Here is a 22,817-nt window from a genome sequence, read left to right as displayed (position 1 = left end):
TCGCACGTCGGCGTATCCCATTCTATTGTGATGTAAATATTTATTTACGGACACCATCGGCATTACAGCAGAATTCTCATTACAGCCTCTTTATGGGAGGACAGGGGGAGATAATAAGCAGAGGAAAATAACTGCTGCGGAGGGGGGACAGCCACCATTTAAAATCATAACACATTTACTATAATTCTCATTTAATTGAGGGCAGCCCTCTGTTGAACGGTTAAGATTCATTAGCGCGAGAGCCTGTGAGCAAGCATGTGCACAAGGAGAGGCACATACACAGTGACATCTGTAGATGAAATAGTGGGAAAACTAAGGATAATGAATAAAAAAATAAGGCTTTTTAAAAATTGTATTAGATTAAGATTTGTGCAGATTTAGAAATAAAACAATACCAAACAGATCCTGATAGTATTTCACTTTAGATCATAGGTAGATATCATGGAGTAGCTCAGAATAAATCCGGCTGGATGATAACACCGTTCAATGGTGACTGCCTGACCATGATGCGAAAAAAGAAAATATATACAAGAAAATGGGGCAGAAAATGACTTAAAATGACTATTTTTAAAATTGGAAACTGTTCAGGAGCAAGAGACAAAACTCTTCCATTGTTGTTGTAGGTTACCTGGTGTAAACAACTTCAAAATGAACACAGTGACGAAGTCTGACTTCTTATATATCCTTCTAAACAGAGTCTTCTGAAGGGATCATCAAGGGAGAATCTATTATATCCATCCACGTCTGAATTCACCTTCTGAGGCTAGGCTATAGGCGATTTATTTTCCACCTGCCTCCACAGATGTGGACATGTCATCAATCTGTGAACATTCCAATTGAAGTAATGCAACAAAAAAAAAACAGCGAACATATTTAATTCCCCTCGACGCTGCTGTATCTATCACTTTCGCACTTGAAATAAACCAACAACACTGGGAGCTTTCGCACTTTGCTGATTTTTTTTTTGTTTGTTGAAGAAATGTCCCTGTGATGCCATCCTACAGAGATCCGGAGCGAGAGAAGAGAATGTGACTCCAATGTCATTATCTTGGCACAGACGAGTCCTCCAGCTGTCATCTGACGAGAGGGAGATCGGCTGGTGGTTTGATCATCGGCTGAGAGGCGTTTGAAGGAGAAAGTGAGACGCCGACCCTCGTGGATGGAATTGGCCGTTGTCACGCGCGTGTTGGTGAACTCCCCCATATTGATCTCTGTGGACTCCGTCGTGGAGACGGCCGTCTAATGAAATCCCTACATCGCACCAGATGTCAGATTCCCCAGTCGTTTGATCCGGAGCTGAGTGAGATGCGAGTCCTTCTCTAAGGGGGAGGCGAACGTGACCTTGGTGTGCTCTGCCAGGATTCAAACATGTGGACTGAAATACTGCACACTGACCTTACGCTTGATTCGAGGCTGTTAGTGGCGTAACCAAAGAACAACCTTGACGGACAATCAAGTCACAACGGCCACGGATTGATGGTAAGTGTGCAGTGCTGTACCGCTCGGAAAATCTCCAGTTTCACAAAAGCAGGCGTCTTCCTTGCTAGTTGTTGACTGTGGATTTTGTCCTCGCAGATTCTATGAGCATGAGCTTGTGTCAGTCAATGCTAATGCAAAGGGTCAGTTGGATTAAAACTCAGTTTGACTAAATATGGTACAAAAACATAATGTCATGCTAAAATATGACATTTCCGCTTAAAGGTTTGTATTTTTCAATTGGTCTGCTCCACTTTTATGAGACAGTGATTTCAGGACGTCATAACATGACAAGTTTGCCACTGTAACTATGGTAACCATACAGTATGTCCCATTTCGTCCGGGATTGACCCGGTCTCGAGCCGGGTGTCCCGAGACCCGACAGATATCTGGGAAACACTGAAATGTCCCAGTTTTCAACGTTCACAATCAAACTGTCCCGGTTTCAAACAAAATTAGAATAATAGTTATTATGAGACTATCATACTTGTTTCAAGTGCATACACAGACATATTTCATGTTCTGAAAACAGCCCTGATCTGCATGCATGTCGATCAATCGGTGTCACTTCATACTTCCCATGCGACCGTTATGATTGAACGGGGTCTCCCGAAGGGGTCAGCGGACGTTATTCACCTCACAGCCTGTTGGCCTGCCCCCGCAGCGTTGCACACCAACAGCAGAATCTTGACCGGGACGCCCTGGTTGAGGAACTCTGACGACAGCGTACCAGACGGAGGTAACCTCTGACCTTCAGGACCGGTGGCGTATGGGGACGACGGCAGGCTGTGGTGGTACCCTGGTGGAGGGGCGGAGGACACGGGAGACAGCCAAAGGAGGGACGAGAGCACAAAGGAATGAGAAAACCAGAGATAAGATCACAAATCTGATGCTAATCAAATACCAATTTCACACCCTTTTGGCACACCGCTTACTTTTGCGTAGATATCTTAAAGCAGCGTGATACTTCACATTTTCCCCCTCAGAAGGAACCGATTTCAAATACCCCGAAAAAATGTCATCATTAAACTTAACACCTCTAACAGAGGAAGGAGTGGGGAGGAGAGTTAAGATGTGTAAAGTGGCGAGACAGCAGCTTTCTATTTGGGGAGCAGTGATTCAGAGGGGGGGGGGGGAACAGATGGACCAATGGCTGCCTGCACTCTCAGCAGGAGGCGTTATCTGATGCAGCTTCTGCTCCACATCCTGTCCTGGTGGGGTGCCAGGCAGCTACCTCTCCCCTCTCCTGTTACCCTCACTACCTACACAGACGAGTGCGAACCGACCGAGCGGAAAAAGAAGAAGAAGAAAAAAAAAAAAGGCCGACGCGCGAGCCCTGGTGTACGGTGACGTCAGCGGACGTGCGCTCTGGTCGCCCAGGTGACGACCTCTGAGGCGCATCGACTCATCACCGATACAGAAATACGCCACTGCTGTGCGCGCCGCCACCGAGATCCTCGCAAAGCATCGAGTCACCGGGTTAGCGCATCCTTCCTCCTGCAGAAATGACCGGGGTGTGAGGACATGGCGCTGTGGCGCGCGTGCAGGGCGAGACCTGTCCAGAACTAATCAAAGTCTACCCGTGCGCCCACCCAGAGCGTTGACTTCAAAACTCCGATCGCAGTGTCTTGACCCCCCGAGGACGAGCGCGACGACAAGCCCGCGCAGCCTCACATTTATTAACGTGGTTCTAATCGAGCGAGTGATGAAAAGCCGCTTCAAGTCGGGGCACCGTGCTTTACATGAGCGGCGACCTCTGCCAACGGCGGCAGTGATTAACGGAGGACAATCTCCTTTTGAAAGCCCAGAGGAAGACGCTGACGAGACGGCAGTAAAACGCAGAGGGTCACCCCCTGGCCCGTCCCGCCGAGATTCAAGATTTAGGAGACAAACTTCTTACCTCGCTCATTAGATCAACCTTTTTTGAGCAGATGTCATAAAATGCACCTCCTTTCACTTTTTTAAAATTGTTTACAGGAGGAATAATGGTGGAGGTATGAGTTGTGTGTGTCTATGCTTGTGGACTGTATGTGCGTCGGCCTATTGAACAATTCCCACAGCTACACTGGAAAAAAAGGCACAACCCGGTGCTTCCTCTACGATTGGCTCGGGGAGCTGACTAATGGACCAAAGGAAAAGAAACAACCCCAAATGCTACATTTATGTCATTCACCTAGTTCACGTGCACTTGCTTCACTTCACCTCAGCGAGTCATTTATGGTCAAGTTCCTCTCTTCTCCTCTGCCTCGCCATGTTTGTCTTAGCTCCTCTCCACACAAAGGAGTTAAGTGTTCGTTAGGCGTTCCGACAGGAGTCGACCCCAAACATCTAAAAGTCGTGCCAAAGTATCAACCCGACACAATACGGCAATAGCGGCGACGTCGCCGGCGGGTCTGCTGCTGATGGCAGTTTTCCCATTGAAAAAACAAAACAATTAAAAACCAAAGCAGCCAACGTAGGGGAAACACTGCGACCAGTTAGAAAATGTGTACCATACACACACTTTAACACCACATCCAAAGCTATGTTTGTTTTGCCGACATACCTGTTGATAAAATCCTCTTATCATCAAAAAGCCAGAGCGTGATCCTGGGAAACCGCAGGAAGCCTGAGAACTCAGCATCCCGTCAAACAGACTCACAGGCTGAGTCAGAATAAACAGCCCCTAATTAAACACCTCTGCCCCTCAAGGGATCGACTCTGCCCACAGCTACAGTAACACCCCCCCCCCCCCACAACACTAAAGCCCTAGTGTCTGCTCAGGAGCAGTCAAAAATGGAGGTTAAACGCTGTCTGCGTTCATTTCGATTGTCTAATGCATATATTCATTTTTAAATGTTACATAACACATCAGTAGTCTAAACGTTGATGGACTGAGGATGCGACGCACTAGTCTTCCTTGCCAAAAGGAAAAGAGACAGTTTTCAGACATGGATCGGGACATTTTTCCCGGAGTTTGCCGTTCACATATAAAGTCAGTTTGTCCGACTTATTCACAACAGCAGGAACATTTCTAGAACATTCAGGTGAGGGCCTATTATCGCCTATTATGACCAAGCACTGAAGTACAGCTGAGGCAAATGGGACTTTGGGCGTTTGGTCATAAAAGTATTAGGTAGATTGAAATTGTAAAACCAGAGTAATAATAATTCATAGCAGTCCAACCACTAGCTGTCAAGATATTTCTTCTCAAAACCCCCAACCATACAGTATGTTGGCCTTGGAGAAAAACTAAGGATCGCCAAAGTCAGGAAGATTCTTCCTCTATAAAACATGAATGTCTGTACTAATATCATCTCAATCCACAAATATTCAAGATATTTGAATATATATCCGAACGACCTCCAATCCTCGAGGAGGCAACGAAAAGGGAAAGTTCCATTGTCGCAGCAATGGATAAAAAAAAGTTGGAGTAAAGCTCAAATGAGTTAACCTCACGGTGGTCTCCGCTGCACATCACATGCACACAATAAACAGCCCGGAAGATTATTGACAAACGGAGAGATGATCTCTTGAAAACTGGGCGATGAATGAACGAGGGGGCTCTGTGTTGGTAACAGAGATAAAAGAATGTGAAATGGATCTTTAACTGTGAAAGCCAATTGTCTTTCCAAATCTGATTTGGCAGGAGATGCCATATTCAAGTCTCCGCCTTGGCACCAGCGCTCCATCCAGTGATATAATGCTTATTCCGTTCTGACGGTGCATCCCCAAATCCCACACGGAGAAGACTTTTTCTCTCAGATGACTCTTGTGAACAGCAAGAACAGCATTTTTAATTACCTCCGCCGAGGAGGTTATGTTTTCCTCGCCGTCTGTTTGTCAGCAGGATTACGCAAAAAAAACCTACTGAACCAAGAATGAACCCATGTGCCCTAAACGGAGGCGTGCGGGATTTTGTTCTTTATCACGGGCGGGATAGGGCGTTAGCTTCGGCGAAGGTATGCGCTCTCCCAGCATCCTTCTTGTTATTAATGTAAACCTCTATAGCTCGAAAAAATTCTATAATCCATTGACAAAGTAATGTTCAAAACGTGTCTGCGACTCCATCATGAGTGAAGGGCTGATAGTCCGGTCAGGTGTCTGATTAGAACGAGCCTACATAAATATATATATATATTTTTTTATATAGACAGTGAACAGAGCTTTTCTTAGTCTATAGCAGCCGTTTACATCAGGAGGTGTTAAATCTAATCTGTGAGTACCTTGACATTCACTGAATAGGTGCCAGGGAAAAATTCAATCAATCAAGTGGTTTTCATTCATCAAGGAAACGGACCACAGAGTGAAGCATAATAACACGGGGTTACCCTCAGATTTCACCACACGTTTTGTGCACGCATTGACTTTATCATCATCTGCAAGCCCTCATCATTTATGGAGAGTTGATTGAGGGTCAGAGGACCTTTTGAATTTAGCAGCAGCAGAAAAGACAGGGATTACAATTTCCATGGTGCCACACTGTATAATAAACAGTACAACTTTTTTGAAATCGTACGCTATTTCGGTTTTATAGCTTTCACCAATCACAAACAGTGAGGCATAGAATATTCATATGCTGCACTTGTACGTACTTTTAATTGGGAATAAAAAGAAGGATTTTAACTGTCATTTGAGGGAAGCTGTTGGAATATTAATCAATTAGACAAGTAACATAGGGTTTTACATCAAGTAACAGAACATGCTAATGTTGACTGTGAAGAATCCCATCACATTAGGGTTATTCAGCCTTTTGCCTGTAAAAAAAAATAATAGTGAAAGAATAATGGAAGTGGGAGGAGATGTATTAAATCTGTGACAAAGTTTGGCAGCAAATGAGCGCATTCCCTAAAATACGTCGATGTTCCTTTTAAAGGTGATAACAAACTGCATTCTCACAGAGTCAATGTGACTGACAGGACAATCTGTGGTGCTGTAGACTCTCCATATGAACCCCAGGAGGCAGAGCCAGGCAGGGCCCGGCAGAACCCAGGGGGAATTTAGTTTGAGCCCACACGCAGACCAGCCAGACTGTTGTAGACAGACAGGAGGGGGAGGAGGGCGGGGGGCTTCGTGCGGCCATTGAGCAACATAAATTAAAGCACTAAAAGTCACATTCTTCAAATCGAACAGCGGTGTTAACACAGCGCCGGGACTCGCGGCCCTGCGAGAGAGGAACAACAGAGCAGGACCTATTTGCTGACAGCACAAAGTGAGAGACAAGGGGATACTATGCACTCAAGTGCCCCTGAGCTCACATTTTACATCACCGGCTGAGAAACAGTTGTAATGGAGATATAAATCTGCACGGGGGGGAAGATGTAACTCACGGGAGCTGTGTGCGAAGTTGTACGCTTCCTAATGCGCCCCCCTCGGGCCCCATGCGCGGAGGTGTATTCCCAGGGGGTTTCATTAAGCATTAAGTACGTTTTGTTTACAGATGTGCGTGTGCATCCACGTCAAAGCAGGAAAAAATTGTGGCGCTACGATGCAGCTCTAGTCAATGGCGGCGTGCGTTACGGCGCGGCTAAAAAGAGCACGTGCTCCTTTGACTTCCGCTACCTGAGATGCGTGCAGAGCCTCCTCGGATGTAGAGGGGCGGAGCCTGGAAGGCGTAGACGATATCGTTCTCAGCGATGCTGGTTAGATCGTCCTCATCGAAGAAGGAGCGCTGGAACCCTGTGGAGTAAACCTCTGTCAGGATCACCTGGTCGCACGCACACACGCGCGCGCGCGCACACACACACACACACACACACACACGCGCGCACACACAAGCACGCACATTAGTTTCCTTATTACAGAGCCATTATAAATCTTATAATGCTGTGAGAGTGAACTTTGAACCCACTTGCGGCAAAACCAGCAGTCGCACCATTATTCCCACTAATCTCAAATCCAGCACAACGTTTTGACATTGCAATGATGTGCGAGTAAGGGGTCAAAGGAGAAAACAAAATGACTATAATCCCACTCATGTGCCAAGCCAAGTTGCGCTGTGCTGCTCCTGTTACAGTAGAGGAACCAGGGTGCACACCTTGTACAGCATCTGTACTCCGGCTCTGCGTTACCTGGTCTGGAGAAAGCTTGCCCTCGTCGGCCACCATCCTCCTCAGGCAGGCCACGGAGCCGAACAGAGGCACGGCCAGCCCGGTGCGCAGGTACCGCTGTCCTTTGGTGCTGAACACCAGGGTCACACACAGCAGCCTGCCAGAGATGAACGCATGAGAATCAGGGAAGGTGGGGAAATAGAACGGCCTCTGTTTTGGATTTCTGTGGCATTTCTCCTGCAGCCTCTTCTACGGCCAGGAAGGGACAAATGAAGACTTTCATGAATAAATCAATACGTTTTAACATTAATAATGGATCATTAAGAGTTTTATGAGTGCAAAATAATGGAAACTCTATTGCATTTTTAAAAAACAGAGAGCGCCCGGCTCTGACCCCTCCAGAGTCGGGGCTGACATGAGCAGGGCGCCGGGACATAATGGCTTCTTACGGAGAGGAACACTACCAGGTGCCTGTGGGAGTATCTATGTGTGGCCTGGACACTGTGGGGCCCAAAACAATTATCTGGAGATATGAAAGGGTGATGACAGGAATAGTTTTGTTATTTATGTGCACTTGAATATGATAATAATGATAAATCTAAGTGAAATAATATAACATTTTCTGAGCCCTTGCAAAGTAACTGTCACAGCAGAAAAAAGGTACTTTGAGGCCGTGTGCATATTAAAATTAAAGTAACCTTGAACAAACTGCTTAACTCTAATTCATCTTGTGGATAAATACATATATACAAACATATAAACAAAAACCTGTATCATAGAAAAGACACCTGCAGCACAAACTCAGAATAACCTCTGCTCGGCAGCCAAGGAGGTTTGGTACAGTGCGTCCTTGGGATGGGACACACAGCTTCTATATATATTTGTGTTCAGATTCATATTCAAATCAGTTTAAAAACAATAACATTTTAACCATGTAACTATGAATCAAACAGGTCAGAGCTACATTTGGCCACATTGCATGATTTAAAATTGTGGTTGTAAATATCTTGTTGGGTCGTATCGATGTTTGATTGTGCATGCAATGGGAGGACGTGGTGAAAATAAAGTTGAGGCCAGTTCGTGGTTTCCAGTTGTCCTCCGGCAGACATGAACAAAGACATGCTCCTATTCATACTACAGTCGGTGGCTTGTGCACACGGACACGTACCCAACACAACGTCTCCAAACATCATGGACAAGTTAAACAAAAAGATAACTGTGTGTGCGTGACCACTTAGAAAGAAAAGGACAAAGGGTGGGAAATAAAGTACATATGTACATACGGTGCATGACACTTCCTGACATGTCTGGCACATTCTCCGCGCTCGCATATACATCACGCAGATCCACGCAGACCCCTTGCATACACGCGATAAAGAAACTATGAAATGATCTTTTTTAGTCTCAAGGGTCTAAGAAAAGAAAAATGTCACCATTGTGTGTATGTCTCTGTATTGTGTGTAGAAATTCAGCGGCTGTTCATATCTCCATCTGTGCATATCCGAACGATGTATTCATACAGTCAGTAACATCCCCTTGTGACAAGCTATTAGCTTTCAGCCCTGGGTCTCGCACCACTGCCCGTTGTGTTTCTGAAGGACCTGAGCGACCCACCGGCTTTGTATTCTTCAAGCATCTCGGAAGTGCATTTTAGCCCTGAGCAATTACATCAGCCATTAACCAGCAGCAGCACTTTGGAGTGGGTTAGAACTATAACTAACTGGAAGCCAGAAGTGTGTTTTTGTTCTCTCTCACCCTATCTGCCACACACAGAAATCAAGGATGGGAACTGAATGCTCTCGACTTGGAACGTTGTCAGAATGAAGCTTTTTACAAGCTATTTCCCAAAATCAGAGAAGGGATGCTGGCTGAACCTGCATGAACTATTTTAAAGACTGTACAAACTGAAAGGATGTCAATAACTGCCAAGAAAAAAGAAGAAAAAAAACCCTGGCAAAATTGAAAAGAGAGACACCTCAGTGTGTCAGTCACGTAGAAGAGCTTTACATTACAACAACGCTATCAAATGTATATGCTAAAGCAATGGCTTAACACTTTGGGGAAATACCCTTATTAGAGTTCTCGCCGTGGGTGAGCTGAAAAGATCAATACCTTATCTGTCTGTTCAATGAGAAAAACTAAAACTAAACCTGAGCCAGAGGTTAAAATGGATGGTTAATGTTAGAGTCCTGTTTTTTTTTGCACTACATAAAAGAGTAGGATGTAGAAAAAGGTGGAGAACAGACGTGGGTCTTATCTGCTTACAGCCCACCTCCACAGGACAGGACAGGACAGGACAGGACAGGACAGGAGGTTGTGGGAGATGAAATTCAGACCACATAAAGCATACTGTATCATTACCATTGTGTGTATTAAAGTAAATGTTAGTGTTCATGCCACATGTTTGCGTTTGCATTTGTGTGTGTGTGTGTGTGTGTGTGTGTGTGTTTAAGAGAGAGAGAGAGAGAGAAACTACTGCGGAACTAAAGTGAGAGAGGCACCGGCTGGGGAGAGAAGTGGATGGGCTCTCCCCTCCTTGAAGCGGTCAGCACTTCCCGAACAGACCGACCCCCGCCGCTCCGACATGGAGGCCGAGTGGGTGTTGTGATGTGAGGCTGAATAAGACATTGTTCCTCAATGCTGAGAGGGGTTTCCACCAACGTTTCCCTTTTTGATACCAGCCCCTTCACAACTTGTGTTCCTACTGTACTGTGGTGCATAAACAAGGCTGGATGCTGACCGGCCACTTTTCTAATTGTAATTTATTCATGGTTTTTTTTTGCAGAGATTTCAAATTGGTGAATAAGAAGCTGCAGAATTAGACGATCCAGCAGTCAGTTATTGCAGTTTTGCATAAAGACTGGCTCTGTACAAAAGTGAAAAAATAAATAACAATGTGTCTGGTATCGCTGTAGCTCGCAAATGAACAGGTTCAATTCTGTTTATTTAAATGCACAAAACCAAGTGGTAACCTTGAAGCAAGTTTCCCTGTTAACCAAACAAAGCTCAGCGACTGCTGGCTCTACTTGAACATTTACCATAAGCTGCTGTTTTCAGACACGACCCCCGAGAAATGTCAGGAAAATTTGGGTTTAGGTATTTTTTTCCCGGAAAGTTTGCCGTTCACATATGCCGAACGCAGCAGGAGACTGGCCCTCCACGGCACCTCTGTGGTAAATTTCAGGAAAATGCCTGCACCTGTCTGAAAGCGGCTTTTGTTTGATTAACGTGCACAGAAACCAAGTGATAACCTCCTTGTTAGGAGTATGTATGCAAAGCTGAGCGAACCAACTGCTGGCTGTAGATGCATATTAACCCCACAGACACGAGGGTCTTGGGAAATTACCAAATTACATTCATTCATTGACGTTTTGTTTCATTATCAAATGAAGGGCGTGATGATAGTCAGGCCTCCAAGAAATCAGACCAGGCACCGGACTAATAATCATCTTGTCATCACGGACGACGGACATCAGTCGGCTGCGCTCACCTGGTCTGGCGAAGAGGTATGGGGAGTGAGATGCAGAGGAAAGGGTCAAAGGTGTTGCTCTGTTTCAGACAGTGGGGACATGTCAGGGAAGATCTGAGGGGAAAACAGAGCACATCAGTCACATTAGCCTTCAAAAAGAAACAGCTTTCCTGAGATGACACAGACTTTCCAATTCATTTCAAAGTCCTCCTGACTCATGTCAGCCAGGAAAAAAGGAGACGGCTTAATCTTGTTAGACAAACGAACAACACATTGTTTCCACCCCGAGCGCCTTGATCTTATCTGGCGAGGACGGAGGAGGCGAGTGATGCAACTGGTGAGACTGACAGCAACTAAAGGGGTTGGGGTTGGGGTCGGGGGCGCGGTGAGTAGAAGTGGCTCCCTGGGGTGATTTGGCGCGATGCACGGGAACCTGCAGGCGACGTTTCCATCTTGTTGCATCACTCTCACCAGTGCTACTAATGCGGTGCCGTTATGGGATCCCGAGCGGAGACAGGCGGGGAGTTTCCTTCCGTGGGGGCCTTTCTTCATCTTCATCTGAACGCGCAGGACACGGATCCCTGCGAAAGGGAAATGGCTGAGGGCGTACAGCAACGGTTTTCCATTCAGTCACTCGTGCACAAGATTACACTTCTTTCAATGAAGCCCTCTTCATTTTCCCAAGAGGAAATCTTTTATTCCAGTGAGCTAATTGTCCGATCAGTGAGTCAGAGAGCCCACCGGAGTGAAAGGCTGATTGCTGGAGGTGATTCTGTAAACTGTCCTGCAACTAAATTAAATCTTTTGTCCTTAATATGCTTTGAGTTAATCTGTGCCGGATTTCCTGGATTAGACTTTCTGTAAATACGCGATAATTAAGTGAGTCTCGAATGCGTGGGGGGGGGGGGGAACACACGCTGTACATAAAAGAGATTCATGACTTATTACCATTACACAAGAGGAAAATCCATCAACCAGTCAATCGGTATATTCGGTCATCTTCTTCTAAAGCAGTGAATCCCAACCAGGGGCAGTTGTACTCGATAGGGGTATGTAGTTGTCAGGGGTTATGTGGAAAGATTGTAGACTAGCTCAACAAATAAAAAAGTTATGATTTAATAAAAATCTTAAAATACAATACAGAATCGTCTGTACTGCCAGGATCCTTAACTTTGATAATGACGAACTCTTTTTTCGTTATATTTCATTTTCTGAGTAGTCCTTGGTCTTGTGATTTCCTGTCTTATTCTGCTCATTTCTTATTTGTGATCCGTCCTGTTTGTTACACCTTGACTTTTGTATTTCCTGTTTTACTTTAGAGTCACTTCCTGTTCCCTAATGTGTCTCACCATCCCTGCCAGATCGTTTTGGATTACCTAGTAGCCTGTATTTGGATCCTGCTCCATAATCCCTCGACAGAACACACGAACAGCAGCTGTGTGTTGTGACTGAGAATGCATGAAAACCAATTCACAGGCGAGAAGAGAAGTCGAAACAATCAGCCAAAACTTATGGTTTAAGACAAATGTTTTAAATATATCATGTCGGCTATATGTAAAAGTTAAAACATCTAAAATGTATAAATAATATTTTAATTACTGAATAAATGGTTCAAATAGCTACAATGAATAGAAAAAAACACTGGAGAGACAGTTGAAATTGTTTGCTAAAAGTAAAAAGGGTTTAGCTCCTCCCACTAATACAGTTGGTACTTGAACTTTTTTCTAGCATACCACCATTTACCTTATTAAGACCTATACCCACAATCCAGATTATAACTCTATGGCTGCACGTGGCCTCACATTTACTACCTGTCATTTTCACACACGTGGATATCAAACAGATAGTATCAAATATCAAGTGTCTCATCTTTATCGATCACCTTACATTTAAACAGCCTGTTAAATCTCTGAATGGAACTGCACAGTTTCATACAGCCACTTGTTTTATTGAAATGCATTTATTTTCTTATTCCTTTTTACATTTTATTGATACGTTCACATTTGCAGTCTCTTTACAGACATGATTAGCATAGTGCATGGTAAGATCAATTTAATAATCTTAGATTTTAAGATATGAAGTTTTATTAAAAAGACATGCTCCGTCATCATCCAATTTAGTGATAATTTGCGTGGCTCTTTATATGAAAACTGAATGGGAACGTTTTATATGCACTTCCTCATATTTCTAAGCCATAGGTGATGTGGTTTGTGATTCAAATAATATCCTCTTTAATACAATTATTCATCAAACAACATCCAGAAAAGGTCAATCAGGCCATTGTGAACTTGTGCATGGAAGCTCTTGCGTTTCAAAGAGACAAAAAGGGGAATACGTTTTATTCTCATGCAGGGAACTACAGGTGTACAGGGCTACTGTTGTGCCTCTGATTTAGTGTTTCATTTTATTTCTTTTACTATCAGCATGACATTTATAAATCTGCCACTGTGTGAAGTGAAATAACTTTTCGGTTTTTATTCAACACTTCTGAAGAAGTATTGCACAGCACCATGACACACACAAATCGATTACGGACTTCGCGACCTGCGCGCCGCATCGTACCATTGGAAAACGGAGTCATAGATGAACTATTGGAAAGTATTTTCATTATAGGAAGGCACCTGACAGACCCAGAAGGGGGGGGGGGGGGAGTGAATAAAGCTCTATTCAAGCAAGCCCAGCTGACACTGGCTCTTAGTGGACCCCTCGGTCTTGGCAGAGTGGAACGGTTGCCCTACGGATGTCTTATTCTCGCCAGGAAACAGTGAGGGTGGACTGCACTCTGAGCATACAAATCACACTCGGGCTCCACTGAAACATAGATGTTCCCCGCGCTGCTCGAAAAACACTTAAAAAGAGAAAAGGGACCAAGAGGAAGAGGTGATATTCTGGTGATGCTCTAATGGAGGAAGCGTGCAAAGGTTGAGAGGTACGCCCCCCCCCCCCCCTCCTCGTCTGCGATGCAGCCATGCTGAAGAGAGTCTGAGACTGATGCTCTGCACCACAACCCACTGCTGAAACTTTTCACCTGGGGATCTTTATCTAACAGATTCTCTTTCCTAGGGGAGGCAGGTACAAGCAAACAGAGGTCTCAGATTAGAATTAAACAGACCGGCCGTGAGATCCTCTGTTGGGGGATGAAAGGTAGTTTGTTCACCACGTTAATGCTCTGAAATGGAAAAAAAGGCATTAACCTTAATGCGCGCCTCATAATTCACCAATTGAAATCGCAATATACACACACAACAAACAGCCCCATTATTGGGCCTGTGAAAAAATAACACAGGTAACTCGAGCCTGCCCTGGAAATCATGACTAATCCAGAGTTATGATCACAACAAAAGGTCACACAGTGAGAAGTGAGGGTCTTCACAGTGAGACGAGCTGCACTCCCACTGGAGCCGCAGCACGTTTGCAATTTGAAACGCTCGGCTCCCCGTCACCCGGCTTCACCGTCATGAACAACGCTCGGCAGGCAGACAGACATTGCCCTCGCAGTCCCCGCTCACTGCAGCCCGCGGCTCAGCCACGTATGGACAAGGATCACAGCCTTTGATCCAATGCACGTTTTACTTACCTGATCAGATGGGCCAATAGATTTATAAATCAGCGATGACAGAATGAATTTAGATCGTGACGCAGCATCAGGGTCATGTTTGGTACGCCACAGAAAATGATCATCCACAAAAAGGTCATTTCGATCAGCCTCAGCACGTGACGACAGATCATACAAGTTTAGATCCGACGACTCCGGGCTCGTCCTGCCCGGACAGTGATTTAACCCGTCTGAACGCGTGTAAGTGGCAGCGATTGTTGCACAGTGACAAACCAGGCTATTATAAGAATACATTTCCAGTCTGTCAACCTTGAGATGCTGGATCACATCGGAAGGCACATTGTGAAGTGTTGCACCGGCAGTGATGGGGGCTCGGGCGAGGAGAGGGACGGGACTCAAGAGAGATATCTGTTCAAAGATTCGTTCCAGCAATAGTAAGAGAGCATTCATCTCCATTTGACATCTCTCTCCCTTGTGATGCATGGTGTCTGCAATTTGACTTAAACTGTACTCTTACTGTGTACATTAAGAGTCACGCAGTCATATATATATTTTCCCTCTGCGCAATCTCCACCAGTGTCCCTGCTTTAACGCAGTGTTTGAGTGGGGGGGGGGGGGACACGACACATTTCGCCTGCCAGGCTGCTAAGACTGCTGCTTCCTGTCGAGACACACCCACAGCTCACATCTGAAACATTTGACAGCGAGGGTAGCAATTAAGGGATGCGCTCTGACAGATGTATTACCGGCAGTCACACAGAGCTGACAATTTTCCGAGGAATTAAGGAGGGAAGGTACTGACAAACAAGACTGTAACAGCTCGGTCGGCGGGGGGAAACTGCTTCTTCAACGGTTCTATCAATTAAACTCCGATCAGATTTTCGAGGTCTGAGATCTGTGTAATTGGACAGTTTGGTCAAAGGTGTTTAAAGGTTCAAACCCATGCAACAAATTTGCTCTGCAAACTCCCGTCTCTTTCTCTGGGACCAGAACCATAAAGAAGAGAAATATTAGCGGCCGTCTCCTATTGGACGTGGCGCATAGATGAGCTTGCCAGATGGACTCAGTGTCTGAATGACGCTCCGCTCCGAGTGGAGCACAGCTGACAGATGTAAACCTTTACTGCCTCTTTATCGGAGAGGGGGTGACTGATTGATGGGCGTCACGAGGAGATCCAGCTGCGTGGAGACATGTTGATAATGCAGCCTGCGCATCACAAAGAGCCTGTGCAACCGCAACAATTTCACAGGCCACTGCGGCAGTGAAAATCCTCGTCCGTTTGGCCGCGGCTGCCAACCTCGATTGTTTAACCCGGCACAAACGGTAAGCTGCAAATTAGTGCTTGTTACAGAGAGGATTTCTATTTCCCTGCCAGGCACGGAGGTTAGGCCACTCGGGGAGTCTCTCATGAGACCTTACTGCTTTTGCCTGCGTGATAATTAGTAAGATATACTGTTCTTCTAACCTGACGTCTGCGTCTCTGAGGAGCTCTGTGTAAAAGAAGTATTGACACCCCCATTACATCTGCTTTATCTAGCAAAGATTAACCGTGATCTAATCAATGAAGCCTAAATACCACATGGGCCAGGCCGGGCCGAGGCATGAGCGAACTAAGCGCCTGCTTGGGGCCCCCGTGCCCACCAGGGGGCCCCCAAGAGCACTAATAATGTCCCACAAGAAAGCTTGATTTAAAAAAAAATGTAATTTAGTTTATTATACACGTTATATTATGTCAATGGCAATCATACAAAGACGCCACCTTATGGCGAGCAAATACTGGTTTAATCAATTCAAATTCTGCTAAGGGCCCCATATAGGCTACGTCCGGCTCTGCATATGGGAATCGTTGGGCAGCGTGATGTGGACGCAAGTGACAATTGTTTGATTTGTGAGTATGTTGGGTTAAGAAGGGAGACTCACTTGTACTGGGCCTGGAAGTGTTCCTGGACGAAGCTGTGCTGGACTCGGGGCTGCTGGGACTGGAGCGGGTCCGGAGTCGGCTGCTCCTCGGCTCCACCGGGGCCCTGCGGCACAGAGGAGGCCACCCGTAAAACACAGAGCTGTCACGCTGTGACATTCTTCACAGATCCATCGTGCATCGCCCAGCTTGACAAGAGCTGCCGTGAGAAAAAAAACTCGTACTGTAAATAATAGCGGCGCAGCAATAAATTTAGAAAAGCAGAGGCTTCCATGGAATGCAGCTTCAGCACATTTGCGCTTTTGCTCTGGCAATGAAGTGATATTGAAAATTGGGGGAAGGCATTGGCCTAAAGATAACCCCTGGGAAACCGTTTATTCTTTCATATATGCAGCTATAGGAAGCTGGCCTTGGATGAAGATAAAAGAAAAGGGGAAAAGATGAGAAAAAAAGGAAAGAAAATGAGACTGATCACTGAAAGACTTGCAAGGTCACAAAATAAAAATGTGGGATGGAACAAACAGGGAGAATCTGACAGCCACTGCTGTGCGTTAATGACACAACTGTGCGAAAAAGTGTATAACCTTCTACAACAGCTTCACAGAACAATAAACCAGTTTTTTCTCAAGGCCTACACGCCGAAATGTCACAATCTGAAATTCATTTTGGTGCTAATGGCGCACCAAATGTTTTGAGGGCAGTTCAGAGTGCAGAGATTTACATTGTCCCTCGAGGGGAAATCTGATTCACAGTAGAGGGAAATCAAACAATGTATAAGAGCACAAAGTCAGAGCAAACGGACAAATATAAAAGATGCATCTGTTCAGAGTTGGTAGCCATATTAAAGTGCTGCTAAGTGGTGCAGTCAAGGTTTCATTGGTTGCAAATTAAGTGAATTAAAATCTAGACGCACTGATTTCACCCTGAGTGACCTGTATCTCTGCCAAGTGGCAACCCAGCGTGATGTCACCCATCGGTTTGTGGACTCCCATTGTATTTCTGACGAGCGCCATCTTGGTCTGTGGAGACCAGAAGTAACCGTATTTGGAGGAGCAGGAGTCCACGTCCACCTAGACCTGCAACCTGCTCCTATTGGACGATACTGTCAATCACACAGTATCCACGAATTCATTGATATTGAAACTTAAAACTCGCGATTGAGACCATAAGCTCCTCAGGAAAATGTTTACCGACGTTATAAATGAAGTGAGAAGAAGAGACATTTTCATATAAACTTCTATAGACATGGACTTCTTTTTCGCAAGCAGTGAGTCGCCCTCTGCTGGTGATCCCAGAGAAGACAGGCTTCAGTCACTTCACCATTGGCGTCATTTTCCGGACCCGGTGACTACGTCCATCTTTATATAAAGTCCATGATCTATGCTGAGAGTGGTTGGTCGACAGGGCCTCCCCTAAAAAACTTGTAGGTCATATAAAGATATCTACTGAGGAAAGCTGCTGCTAGAGAATTATTTTGGTGGCTACTTTGGACAATAGATTTTTGTTGCCATACCACATATACAGTATATATGTACACTATCATCTGACTTGAGAAATTGACTTGAATGTTTGAAACATACTGCAGGTTAAATACAAACCAGCAGCTGGTGAGCTTAGCCTCCTAGTCTGTGACATAAACCCTTGTGAATCAGTAACTTGTTGTCGTTTTTTTTTACATTTAATTTTTGTATGCATCAAACAAAAAAGACATTAATATGTAGGCTTTAGATTCGCAAGCGGGTGGAGATTACGACGTTACGTATAACTTGTAACAAATTTTTTTGAAGTAGTTAAATGTTTCCTGTGGAGACATGAAAGTAGAAATGTTCTATCATCAAGAAAACAAATGTGTATTCCCCACAATGTCACTATGAAATGGCTGAGCAGGATTAAAAAAAATAATCTAAAACTGCTCTCACAGCGGTGGGATGTCTCTACCAGCTCCGTTTCACACCTTACCAGCCAAGAATATGTCCTGAAAAACGTTCTTTCGGTCACTGAGTGGTTCTGCTTAAAAGGCCATAACGTTGCGTACAGTGCGAGCACCTTGTTCGCACGCTATCTCTCCCACAATAGCCTGCTGTTAAGTCAGGTACTTGAGAGTGCATTAAGTCATCATATCATTGCGGCTGTGCTTTCACATCAGGCTGGCCAGGCCAAACGGAAAATACACTTCCCAAGCCTTCTTCTGTTAACACGCACGCACGCGCGCACACACACACACACACACACACACACACACACACACACACACACACACACACACACACACACACACACACACACACACACACACACACACACACACACACACACACACACACACACACACACACACACACACACACACACACACACACACACACACACACACACACTCTTCTGTGTTTACTATTCCTCCCATTTGCAGCTCATGCTCCCGTACTGGCTGCCACCGTTCCCAGGCTGGCAGGTCGACCATGACCTCCGCTCACAAACGGAGCTGAAAGGAGGTTTAGAATTTCTAAAAGGGGAGAGGGAAGAGGAGGGGGTGTGTGTGTGTGTGTGTGTGTGTGTGTGTGTGTGTGTGTGTGTGTGTGTGTGTGTGTGTGTGCGTGCGTGCGTGTTCGCGTCCGGGAAATCAGTGTGAGACGGACAACGACGGAGAGACAGCAGAGTCCTTTACAGTTCACCGACGTTTCAAAACCCCGAGTCTATTCTCCTGAAAGCGTGCGAGCTTTGCGGAGAAGCGAGCGCGAGACTGAAACCTGACCGTCTCTCTGCGTTGTGCTTCAACAGGCGCGCACAATGACAACGCTCTGCCTCCTTTCTCTCTCGTTGCTCTCTGCGTGGACGTCAGGGTTTTTGCAACCCTTTGTCAGCTTGTCCCACGTAATGTCAGCACTGCCGAACGGGGGGAAGGTTCAGTCCGGCCGACCTTGTTACTGGTTCATTGAAAAGGTGCAATGTAAGGTTAGGAATTAAAGAGGGTGAAATGCAAAAGCCCTCAGACTCCTTCACTGCCTCCCTTTTTTCATTCCGCATATTTGGTCACGGATTCCATCGCTATCTTTGTGTAGAGATAAGAAAGCAACGGTAAGGCCACCGAGTGCAGGCACAGTGGGTCTTATCGCTTCTCAGAAATCCGTGGCTCAGCTCTGCCATGTCAACAGACTGCGAGGCGTCAGCTGTGTGTTAACAGTAGCTGTCGACGATGCGGACGTTTGAGCGGAGTGAGAAAGTGGGACGGGTTACGCCCCCTCTGACATGTGGTTCTGATCAGGCCTCACTCATCTAACGGATCGTGGCCAGACAGCAATCCACTGCTGGTGTGCCTGCTGCTGGCCTATGAAATTCTTTCAGAAAGCCCGACAGATCAGGGGTCCATCTCGAGAGGTGCCATGTGCCGGCCTGCAATTGAGATGTTATCTTTGAAATTGGTTGTCAGAAAAAACATATGCAACTTTAACACTGATAAAAATACAACAAATCAGGCAGGCAACAGAGGGGGGGGGGGGGGGGGGGGGGGGGGGGGGGGGGGGGGGGGGGGGGATCAGAGAAGCTATTTCTAGCGCCAGGTCTGAAAGAAAAAAAAATGGGCAAAGCACAGGGTGTGAAATTCCACTTTTTACACTCACCTCCAGTATTCCTGCACTGAATGAACCAACCACACACACACACACACACACACACACACACACACACACACACACACACACACACACACACACACACACACACACACACACACACACACACACACACACACACACACACACACACACACACACACACACACACACACACACACACACACACACACACACACGGATCATTTAAAAGTTAGTTTGAGCTGGTGTGAAAGTTTTCAGTCCAGCTTTGGTGCAGACCAGGGTGAGTCTGAGTCGGCTCCTGGGGGGGGGGGGGGGGGGGCGCACCGGTGTGGGGCGTTTGGGGGCAGGAAGAAAAAACAAAACAAATGGGTTTGACATGAATATGCAAATTAAGCATCATTCAAAAGCAGAATTTAAAAGCTAAACTATTACGAAAATCCCTCTGCTCATCGTGAACTTCTCAGGAAACGTTATTTATTTGTCAGATCTTTGAGACCCAAGACAACGACAACATTATTATACTGTACACATTGTACGTGCTGGATAAACTGCCCAACACCAGAATTTGATTTACCCCACGCTCACCCTGATGATGCAGGACGACTGTAGCCAAAACCTTACCAATCAATACATTACATTTCAGTCTATATGACTTCATGTTTACTGGCTGGTTTGTACAAAGAATAATAACAGGAGCGTCACCAGAGCTACAATAACCAATCATTTTCCCTCTGAGCCGAGACTGAATGAACTGAAATGCAGGTACAACAGCAGCATGAGACCGGGCCTGGCTTATACAGACTAGTGAGAGGTTAGTGTTAAACAGGTTACTATGGTAATAACCTCACAACTGTTCTCTAGCACATGTGATTGTCTCACACTGGCAAGCTAATTTAGATGGAGATGGAACCCAAACCAGGGTCACAAATATACATACAAAAATGTGCAACTGCTACGATCCCAGGACATGTGAAGCCAGCGAACGGTCTGCCTCGGCTAAATCCATGAGCGTCTCGGCGCCATACACGAGAGGGCCGTGTGCCGGTGGGTGGAGAACATTAAAACTCAAATCCCCTGGCACCTCGGTGCGCTGTGACTGAATTCGGGGATTTAGATAAATGACAAAGATACGGCACGCAACATGGGCAGGGGAGGGCCGGAGCCCCCGGCCGCTGGCCCAGCACCGTCTGCGGGAGGCCCGGAGTTCACCGGCTGTGATTCTTGACTGAGAGAGGAAGAGAGAGGGGCCAGAGTGGCGCGGGAGGCTAAACATGATGAGCAGATTGTTGTGCAGCTGGCTTCTGAAAACCAGACAGCTGCCTCGAAGGGGCCGTTTCCTTCAAACGGCCGCTCACGTGAGGGTATCTCAACAGGAATACCATCATCACATCTAATTTTGGTCTCCTATTTTCTAGGTAAGTATTCACTCGCCGACAATAATGATTCTTCCGTAAAAACATAACGACTATTCATTGCGAGATAATGTCAAAATTAAAAAGAACGCGCATTTTATCAACACTGAACGACATCGACCGAACGAGGGCGGCGTACGTTGATGCTCGGGCTGCAAACGCGGGGATTTTATTTTGCTCGGGAGGACTTCAACCCGCACTGAGATCAATGTCGTCAAAAAGGGTTTTGGCCACGCCGCATTCGCTCATCCCTTTTCAGCAGACGGGGACGCCGACTCACAGATGAGCAGCAGCTAACTCACTAACCTAGTCGCGGTTCAATCCAAGACTGTTGACCCCTGGTCATCTGCACTTCAGCACGAAAGCCCGAAATCGCGCAGATTAACGCTGGCTATCAATAATTCACCTCCCCCCCCAAAAAATGTTGCTGGGAGTGATTCATCTCTGCCAGTGGGTCCACTGCAAAGGAACTCGAGCACACTCTCTCCACTATGGTGAAAAATCCAGGAAATGTGGGGGCCCCCCCCCATCCCCGTCCTCGCAGACCACCTGTCTCACCCTGATGGGTTTTCATGGACGGGGGGGGGGGGCAGATCGTAAAGGGTGGAGGGGGGGACGGGGGGACGAGTGTTCCCAGTAATGGCCCTGATGTGAATAATTTAAACAAGCCGTGGAAACACACAGGGATGGACATGTGCTTCTGCTGGAGAAAGCACTATAGTGGGGTGATTGAGAACAAGAACCTCAACCCCCGTGGTGATCGTAACGGAGAGAGGGAGACGTGGGAGGAGAGACAGCGCTATGGAGCAGGAGTAAAGACGCTGCAAGTGTGTTCATCGATATGGACGGATGGAGAGAGGACAGGAGAAGGTAGAGTGCTATTTAGTGACTGAATGAGTAAAAGAGTCAGAGTACAGTACGCACAGACATAAAGAGCGTTGATGAATAATGGACAGTGTCCCAGTCTCAAAGCGGCTCCTCCTGTCGCGTGCGTGCACCCCTCCATAAACAGACCCGGCAACGATGATACTGGAAGCCTCTCCCGCATTACTCCCCCGGGGACGATCGCTCCGGGTGGGCTGCATTTGTGCGGACATGCTAAGTGCCCAGACACCGGGTGCAAAGGAGCCAAAACTGACCTCAGGGTTACGGCTGATCGACTGTTGTGCGGACAAGTAGATGTACAGTGTGTTTGCGTCTGTCTGCTTTTTGCTTTGACGGCTCTGTCAAAGAGCGCGAGCAAAGGGTCTACAGAACAATGCCGCAGGGGTTTTCAACTACATGTTGAGCCATCCACGATGTGCCTAAAAGGAAGCGTTTTGATTTGTGATTTGCCGATGCTCGTCAACCTCATAAGAAAAATC

The 22,817-nt window shown here is 46.2% G+C and overlaps 1 protein-coding gene across 2 annotated transcripts in view; it reads right to left on the bottom strand.

Moving 5' to 3' along the window:
* The window catches only part of usp43b (ubiquitin specific peptidase 43b), a 52,915-nt gene that overhangs the window by 12,882 nt on the left and 17,216 nt on the right, over positions 1-22,817 (bottom strand). For both annotated transcript variants that reach the window (XM_035614780.2, XM_035614781.2), the window contains exons 3-7: positions 16,451-16,554; positions 10,996-11,088; positions 7,527-7,662; positions 7,018-7,162; positions 2,113-2,275 (exon numbers count right to left, since the gene is read on the bottom strand). In XM_035614780.2, the coding sequence (XP_035470673.1) occupies positions 2,113-2,275; positions 7,018-7,162; positions 7,527-7,662; positions 10,996-11,088; positions 16,451-16,554 (641 nt within the window). The remainder of the gene's footprint in view (positions 1-2,112; positions 2,276-7,017; positions 7,163-7,526; positions 7,663-10,995; positions 11,089-16,450; positions 16,555-22,817) is intronic.

This window comes from Scophthalmus maximus, chromosome 17 (assembly GCF_022379125.1).
Source record: "Scophthalmus maximus strain ysfricsl-2021 chromosome 17, ASM2237912v1, whole genome shotgun sequence".
Lineage (NCBI taxonomy): Eukaryota > Metazoa > Chordata > Actinopteri > Pleuronectiformes > Scophthalmidae > Scophthalmus > Scophthalmus maximus.
The sequence above is the reverse complement of the archived record's forward strand: the minus strand, read 5'-3'. Positions and strand labels throughout refer to the sequence as shown.